This window comes from Hevea brasiliensis, chromosome 1 (genome assembly GCF_030052815.1).
Source record: "Hevea brasiliensis isolate MT/VB/25A 57/8 chromosome 1, ASM3005281v1, whole genome shotgun sequence".
NCBI classification, from domain to species: domain Eukaryota; kingdom Viridiplantae; phylum Streptophyta; class Magnoliopsida; order Malpighiales; family Euphorbiaceae; genus Hevea; species Hevea brasiliensis.
In genome coordinates, this window is record NC_079493.1 from 15,798,980 (window position 1) to 15,808,016 (window position 9,037).

Below are 9,037 nucleotides of genomic sequence, written 5' to 3' on the forward strand. Positions count from 1 at the left end.
TATTAAAATTAAAATAAAATTAAAGTACACTTAATTACACGGCCAAATTGCGATGAATTATGAGACCATTAATATAATATAAGAAATCCAAGGAATTAACAACATAAAAGTGATTACGAAATGTTAAGCTTTCCAAGACCCAAATCCTCCTTGAAGAGTTTCCAACGGACATTAGCTAATGCTAGTTTCTCTTTAGCTCCAAGCCAATCGACATTCGCCTGCTTGATTTCACTTTCCAGATTTCGCCATTCTTCTAAATCTTTTGTAGCGTCTTCATTGTTTTTCTCTAAGTCAGCTAAAACATGCTTCTTGTTAGCGACAATTTTCTCCTTCTGGGTAATTAAGAGTTGAATTTGAGCCTCTAGTTTTTCTTCTTCTTTTGAAAGTCTTGAGAATTCAGTCTCCAAGAAACTTAGTTTCTTTTGTCTTTGTGCCAATCTTGCATCTAGATCAGTGGTCTTCCCCGAAAGAGATGTTCTGCGAGCTTGAGCAGCTTCTGTAATGGTTGTGGCCACAGGAATACTCTCTTTAAATTCTGCCAAGCGAGAGAGAAGATCTTCAAGAATTGTCTTCTCACGCAAATCATTACTATTTTGAATGAGTGCATTGATAATTCCCTCAATGCTGCCATAGGCATTAGCTTGCTGTATAGCCTCCAAAGGCATATTAAAGTACCCTTCTAATGTTTCCTTTTGTTTCTGCACAACTTCAGGATTAGGTGCTTGGTTTGACATGGAGATTTCACTGCTCGAAGGAGATCTCTGAGTTCTAGTCCTGTTGGAAAGTTCTGTAAGGAGACCCAAAGATATTGTATGCACATCTGGAGAAGATTTTCTAGTCTCAGAAGGAAGATCCTGCCATGCCAACCAAAGAAATGTTTATCTGCTGAATACTTATAGAGTTTATATAGCTCAAGCTCAATTATTAAATAATTTGGGATCTGAAAGAAAGATATTTGGGCCAGTTGAGCTTATAGATACAAGATGTTATATAAAAATTCAGAGTTTGAAATTTGAGCAATTGACGAAATCTCTTCTATATAATATATAAAATGGGAAGAATTAGTACTGCTGCAGGAAGTTTCTTCTCAACCACATCAGGAGGAGGTTCTGCCTGTTATTAAAAGATAAAAAATGTTAACAAAATCGGCAACAAATAATAGTTAATGCATAAAAACCTATAACCAAAAGTCTATAACACTATTACAATACAGGTGGTAACATGCTGTTGCTATTGAACATTATTCTTAACGTCAAGTATTTATGATGCTAAAACTTGTTCTTTGTTTAGGAAATCATACGAGGAAGGAAAGAAAATAGCTTGTTGTGTTTACTCCTTTTGTTTGGATGGGAGAAAAATGAATGTAAATGAAATGAAAATAAATTTTTTTTTCTCATTTGGAAAGAAACGAAAATAAAGAGGAGAAAGAAAAATACATTAAAAATTTACAATTTTTTTCTCAATATTTCTCAAAAGAATTTAATAATTGTGTCATAAATATCTATCAAATTCCTTATAACAATGAATTAAAAATTATAATAACCAATTATTATTCATTTTAATTGAAAATTTTTTATGCAATATATTAATTTAATGCTAATTTAATAAATAGACTCCATTTCTATGCAAGCAATGTACATAGTGGACAGAATTACCTTTGGAAGAGTCTTTGTCTCAGCAGTAATTGAAGGAGGCGGTGATGATGACTCGATGAGTTTTTTATCACTGGCGGGAGCAGTAGCTTGAATGGCCTCTTTAGTCTGGTTCAAAGATAAAGGAGTTTTCAGTAACGATGGAAGAATTGGAGTAATTTTCTGAAAAAATATTTTAAAAAAATTGAAAATTAAAATTTGAAAATGACTTTTAAGTTGTTTTCTACCATTTTTCTTTATAACAAAAATTCTATTTTTCGAATTGTTTTGAATGAATGCAAAATAATACTTTTCCATCATCAAAACTATATTATAATTTTTATCATACTCAAAATTAAATAATTATTTAAGAAAATATTTATTTACAATTACAAAAAAATTTAACAATATTATTATGCACATATTAAAAAATTTAAAAATAAAATTAGTTTTTAAACATAATTTATAATAATTTTTTTTAATTATGAAAACATGATTTTTTAAATTTTTATTAAAAAATTATTTCCATTATTGACAAGTAAACTCATATAGAGATGTGAAGAAAGATGTACACATGGTTTTTATTGATTTGGAGAAGGCTTATGATAGCATTCCAAGAAAGGTCTTATGGAATGTGTTAGAACAAAAGAGGGTATCTATTAGGTACATACAAGTATTGAAAGATATGCATGAAGGAGCAACTACTATTGTGCGCACAGTGGGAGGGGACACAAGAGATTTTCCGATATCAATTGGATTATACCAAGGATTGGCCATAAGCCCTTACCTTTTTACATTAGTTTTAGATGAACTGACGAAACATATACAAGGGAGTATTCATTGGTGCATGATGTTTGCGGATGATATTGTTCTGATAGATGAGACACGAGAAGGAGTCAATAGAAAGCTAGAACTTTGGAGAAGTACTCTAGAGTCAAAGGGTTTTAAGTTAAGTAGAACGAAGACAGAATACATGCATTTCAAGTTCAGTGAAGGCCAAACTGGTGATAGAGAAGGAGTTAGTTTGAATGGAGTGATACTGTCCCAAAGTAATTACTTTAAATATCTAGGCTCAGTCCTTCAAGTAAATGGGGGATGTGAGGAGGATGTTAGTCATAGGATTAAAGCCGGATGGTTGAAGTGGAGACGTGCCACGGGAGTTTTATGTGATCGTAAGATTCCCAATAAATTGAAAGGAAAATTTTACCGTACAGCCATACGACCGGCTATGTTATATGGTAGTGAGTGTTGGGCACTGAAAGAGTCGTATACATCTAAGATAAGAGTTACAGAGATGAGAATGTTAAGGTGGATGAGTGGCCATACTAGACTAGATAAAGTCCGTAATGAGAGTATTAGAGAAAAGGTAGGAGTGGTGCCAATTGAAGATAAGTTGAGAGAGGGGAGATTGAGGTGGTTTGGTCATGTGAAGCGCAGACATACGGAAGCTCCAGTTAGATAAGTAGAGCACATTAGGTTAGAGGATAGAAAGAAAAAAAGGGGTAGGCCTAAATTGACTTGGAGGAGAGTAGTACAACATGACCTAGAAGCATTACACATTTCTGAGGATTTAACCCAAAATCGTTCAGAGTGGAGAAAGCGAATCCATATAGCCGACCCCAAATTTTTGGGATAAAGTCTTAGTTGAGTTGAGTTGAGTATTGACAGGTAAACTCGTTTTTTATGTTTTCCTTTATTTTTCATAAAAAATAAAAATTTGATTTTTCTTAAAAGAATAAAAAATAAAAAATAGAAAAATGTTTTCCACGAATAAACAAGCTCTAAGATTAATAGGGTTAAAAATGTAATTTTGTTGCTATAATATAAAAATTGAACAGAATTACCATTGAAAGAATCTTTGTCTCAGCAGTAATTGAAGGAGATGGTGATGACTTGATGAGTTCTTGATCACTGGTGGGAGCAGTAGTTTGAATGGCTTGATCGTTAGTCTCCTTCAATGGTTTAGTTGTTAAAGGAGTTCCTGTGACAACCTTTGCTTCAGTATCCTTTTGTTCTGTTGATGGTGCAGGTGCAGCCACTGGCTCAGACAGCTTTGTTTCATTACTAGCTACTTCTTTTTTAGGGTCAATGCTTGAGCTGTAATGCTGGACATTATAAACAAGAACCTCAGCTTCAACTATAAGGGTATCTCCCACAAGATACCCTTCTGCAGGATTTCTTAATTCGCTAAGAGGAATGAAAGACCTGCAACCCCAACTGGCTCCCATTTCATTGAATACAACTGGTTTTTGTGAATCTGCAAAACATATTTATATTAAGGAGAAAAACAAATGGTTATAGGCATTATGATTTAATTTATAAGGATATATAATCCAATTCACAAAACTTGACTGCAAAACACATGTTGAATTTAGTTCAATATAATACTCGGCCATAACTCAACTGAGTTGATAATTATTAAAAATTGAACTCAAGGATTTATCTACTATCAAATTAAATTGCAATAAAAATCAATACACTACTTGATGTTTTAATATATTTTGCACTTTTTCTGTTTTTGTTTTTAAATTCTTCGTAAAATAAATATTATTTTCTAACAAATCACTAACATCAAAATTGATAATTTTTGACATAGCAAAAATTAAATTATATATTATGAAAAAAATTAAACTTGAAATAATATAAAAATTGATTTAACTTACTAGTTAGGGTGAGAATCTAAATCCTAATGGCTTCTTTTGGAATAAATACAAGTATTGTAGAGAGTTGCAACTCATAGCTGGAGAAAGAGTGTAGAGTTCAAAAGGAAGACACCCGTGTTCATTGCTGATGAGACTATTGTCAATATTGTGAAGGTGACCTTGATAGTGTACTATGATGTAAAACTAGTGCATATATTAGTCATATATTAGTAGCATACGTGCATTAACTGTGGTATTTTTTTAGTGCCATTGGATTGATGGGTAGTGATAAAAGTTTTGAGTTTATTGATTTATTTTTATTATTTTAATAAGGGTATTTTTTATAAAAAAAAAAAATCCCGAGCTTATGTAAAATTCACTAGTTCTTCCCACTATTTGAATACCTAATAATTTAATCTTTAAGTTTATTAACAAATTAATCCTTTTATCAAAATCAATGATTTCAGTAATCAAATAAGATAGAAAAGTCATATTTACACTTTGCTTGTGAAAAGAAAAAAAAAAAAAAAAGAACAGTCTACTTAAATGACATGTCTTTTAAAAGAAATAACAACACCTCTCAAAGTCAAAATCTCTCACAAAGAAGAACGTTGAGAGAGAGAGAGAGAACGGAGGAGGAGAGACATGAGAGAGAGAGAAAATGGAAAAAGGTAATTTTGACATTTAAATTTATGATTAGATTTTGACTTTGGTTTTAGCTATTGACCACAATGTAAACTTAGCTTCAATATACACAAAATGACTAATGTAACACTCAAAATTTTTATTATTTCTATGTATTTGATTTTTTAGAAATTATTGGAATTTTTTAATTTATTTAAAGTATTTGAAATTATTTCATTTTATTTATAATATGACAATTTTAGGATTTGATTTTCGAATCCTAAATGATTTATTGGTATTCCAAATATTTTTTTTTAATCTTTAATAAGTTAAAAATATTTTATTTTTGCCTATTTAACTCTCCCCAATGGGAAAAGATAGAGAAAAAGATAGACTGGGTTGTTAAGAGAGAGAGAGAGAGAGAGAGAGAGAGTGAGTGAGAGTAATGGGTTGGTCAAGCATACAACCTGCAATCCGCAACTCCCCATTTCCCTCTTCCCAATTTCTCTCCCCACTCCACCTCCAATCATCGTTTTCAACTATTGACACCACTACTAACACCAAGTGACTCCATGGCACCCAGAACAAAGGCGACGACATCGAACGTTTTTGACATTTTCTTGATGTTTCCGACATCGAACGGACATATCACTACCAACAAAAAGCTCCTCACCCTCTAGATAACATTTTCTGGCGAACTCCGCCCCTAGAAATCACTCGAAATGGCAAAATCAATGAGAGAAAATTGCAATGCTATGATCTTTCTAGCGCAATTCTGGCCAAACAACTAATCAAACAAGCAACCCGAGACCACCATCGTGAACTTGTGGCTTAAACTCATATAAACTGTTGAAACTAATTTGAACAATTTTTGGCAAATGGTGAAGAATATCAAAAAAATGGAGTTTAGATTCGGCATTAAAGGCTCTTGGGCATTAGAAAGGTACCGTCAGATTGACGAAACTCCGCCGAGACCAAATAACAAATTATTTGATGTTTGCTTTATTTCTCTCTGATAAATATTTCACCCAATTGAGAGCGTCTAGCATATATTTTTTCACAGTAACAGGATCAAGATAACTGACTCTGTTCATAACAAAATATATTCATAATACTACTTAATTAGCATATGTATAAAAAATATTACTTCAACAAATGGCTAAACCATTATGAAGCCATTAAACTTGTAAGGCTTTGTCCATTTGACTCATATCTTTCAATTGAGGTTGATTGAGCTCTTCATCTATTATTTTTCTATCACATTAAGTCCTTTTTTAATTGTGGCTAAAAAGAAATAATTGAGCTCTTCATAAATTTAATTCCAGCACTAAGAAATAATTGATAAATTTATAATTTTTTAATTTAATGTACTAATAATACAATGAACGAAATTGCAAACCGGTAAAACACGTTTATATATATATATATATATCCACCATTAATTAACACTTAACATTATTAGAAAAAATAATAATTTTATTTAAAAATATAAAATATTTGAAATTTCATTTTAAAAGTAAAATTAGTTTTATTATATAAGGCGTAATTGAGTTGAAATTTTATTGTAACATTTTTGTAATTATAAATTTAATTATTAATATTAGATAATATTTGACTTAATAATTTTATTTTAATAATTATGTGCATTAGATTAAAAAAATATATATTTGCCCAAAAAATAAGATAATAGAAATTTCCATTGGAATGCTCATTTTCATTCATATCTCTTATCATTTAATGATGGGCCAATGATACTAATGTTTAAAATTTTAATAAAATTTAATTTGTATTTAACCTAAGTAATTGAAAATTTTAATTTTAACAAAAATTTAATATGATCTTAAAAATATAAAATATAAAAATAAATATCAAATTATATTATTAAAATCAATAAAAAATAATTTGCGCAATATTACTAATTAAATTTGAAAGAAAATTCTAGTAGGTAGATTTTGTTTCCACTCATGAAAGGGCTAGAAACTTGCAGAATAAATAATTAATAATTATTTTTTAATGTTGTTAACTATTTAATTATTTTTTATTTTTTATTTTTACCCTTAAAAAAGACTTAATGTGGCAAAAAATACAAACAAAAAGGCTGAATAGGCCTCAATTGAAAAGTATATCTTATAGTTCAAGGGTTTTAGAATGGATTTAACACTAAAAAAAATGTCTTCATATAGACACATCAATTTCTTTCTTTCCCACCCGTCTCTCCATCTCTCTATCTAGAATTCTTGATGTTAATGCTCTGATTGGGAAATGCAAGTAAAAGTTAGGGAGGAAGGAAAAGGCACTTATTGTATATTTGCAACTTTCAGCCCATCTTGCTTGATGAATCCTTAATAAAGTTGTTTATTTGGATAAGGATAGATAAGAGATTATATATATATATATATATATATATATATATATATATATATATATATATATATATATATATATTGCTTTAATAAATTATAGTACCTTTCTTGACTGTGGACCTGCTATTGATTTGATTAACAACTGCGAAGCTATATCTTGCTTCTCTACTCCATCCTCGTGGCAAACTTGTTGAATCAGCAACTTCCAGGTATATTGACAAATAATTCACATTGTTTCCTTTGGGGTAAATATACAAACGCCTTCCAAACAAAAAATAGAAACAATTTTTCAGGAACACAAGTGAAAAAAAAAAAAAAGAAAAAAAAAAAAAAAGAAAAAAAAGAATACCAATTACAACCACCAGCACAGAAAACTTCTGAATCCACGATGTCTTCTGTCAATTTGGAAAAGTCCTTAATTCTCCATGTGAATTTAAATGGAGCAGCATTCCACATTTCTTTGGCTTCTGCATAATGCAATTGGCAATAATAATAATAATAATAATAATAATAATATCACACAATCAACAGTCTTAAGAAAAAAATTATGAAAAAGTTTGAAGTTTTAAGTTAGAATTTTAATTGAACTCAAATTAATAAAAAAAAAATTATAATACCCTAGTAGAATCTAAAATTATGAAAAAGAAAAGCCCATATAAATAATCCAAATTGCTCTAATTATATGAAATATTTCAGATAATATAAAATTTCTCTACCGTGTTTCGAGGATAAAAATAACAAGTAAGGAAATTGTTTATGAAGCAATTTGATTTGATATAATCAAACTAAGAACAACGTATATAAATACCTGCCATGACTTAATGACTATTGACAAAATCCAAGTTCTTGAAAATCATAAGCTAATCAACTTCTTGCTGCTATATATATTTATGTAGAAGCTTTAATTTCTTGTTAATTTGTCTTTTCCATATTCTGACCCATTTCTTAATTTTCAATTTTCACGATTCTTTTCTTTTCCTTTGTATTGATATGAAGGGATTGTTTGCACACTGTGTGTAGTTTATCCAATTTTTCCATTTCTTGTTTGTTGCATCAATATTCCTTTCTTCCCTTTTGTTTCATTCGGTGCTTTTCTTTGTCATTGTCTACAAAAGTCATGGATAGAATTTAATTGTCACGACCCAACCTATGGGCCGGACCGGCACTAGGACCTGGGCCAGCCTAAAGCCCCCGAGGCCCGTAGTAAGCCTAACTATTCACTTAACCCAACTCTAAGGCCCATTTGGGCCCAATTTCAAGAAATCAACCGGACAGAGTCCGGCCATAAAATGGACCTTTCAACGGGGAGTTTTTGACTCACCCGACCTGTAAACACAATAAATACTCAATTGGGGAGCTCAGCTCACCCTCCACATACTCATCAGCATAAGCTCAGCTCCCTCATCCAATCCATCAAACATGCATAGAATATTAAGTTTACAGGTCCAAAATAATAATTTAGTTTACAGACCCAAATCAAATAAACATTTCTAACACATGCGAAAATTCTAAGATTTAACAAGTTTATACAAACATTAATAATCGACCTGCGAGGGAGAAAGCAGGTTAACCTCAAAAATATCCTCCTGTGGCCTGGAAAAATATTGAACAGGAGTGAACGTTTGACTCAGAGAGTAAAATTTCAATTTTAACCATAATCTCTATAACTATCTAAAACTAATGCACCCTGTAGAGTGAAATGCAACAACAGCAATAATTTCACATCATAGCAGCAAAAAGGTAATTTGGAGCACTCACGCACCCAGTAATATCAATC

The 9,037-nt window shown here is 30.8% G+C and overlaps 1 protein-coding gene across 1 annotated transcript; it reads right to left on the bottom strand.

Moving 5' to 3' along the window:
* On the bottom strand, nt 1-8,140 carry LOC131178719 (MATH domain and coiled-coil domain-containing protein At3g58270-like). The gene is made up of 5 exons (XM_058144293.1): nt 8,069-8,140; nt 7,610-7,727; nt 7,364-7,521; nt 3,476-3,888; nt 1-854 (listed from the first exon to the last, which is right to left on the bottom strand). The coding sequence occupies exons 1-5, from the start codon at nt 8,073-8,075 to the stop codon at nt 114-116; spliced, it is 1,437 nt and encodes a 478-aa protein (XP_058000276.1). The 5' UTR covers nt 8,076-8,140; the 3' UTR covers nt 1-113.
* Between the last annotated feature and the right edge of the window lie 897 nt (nt 8,141-9,037).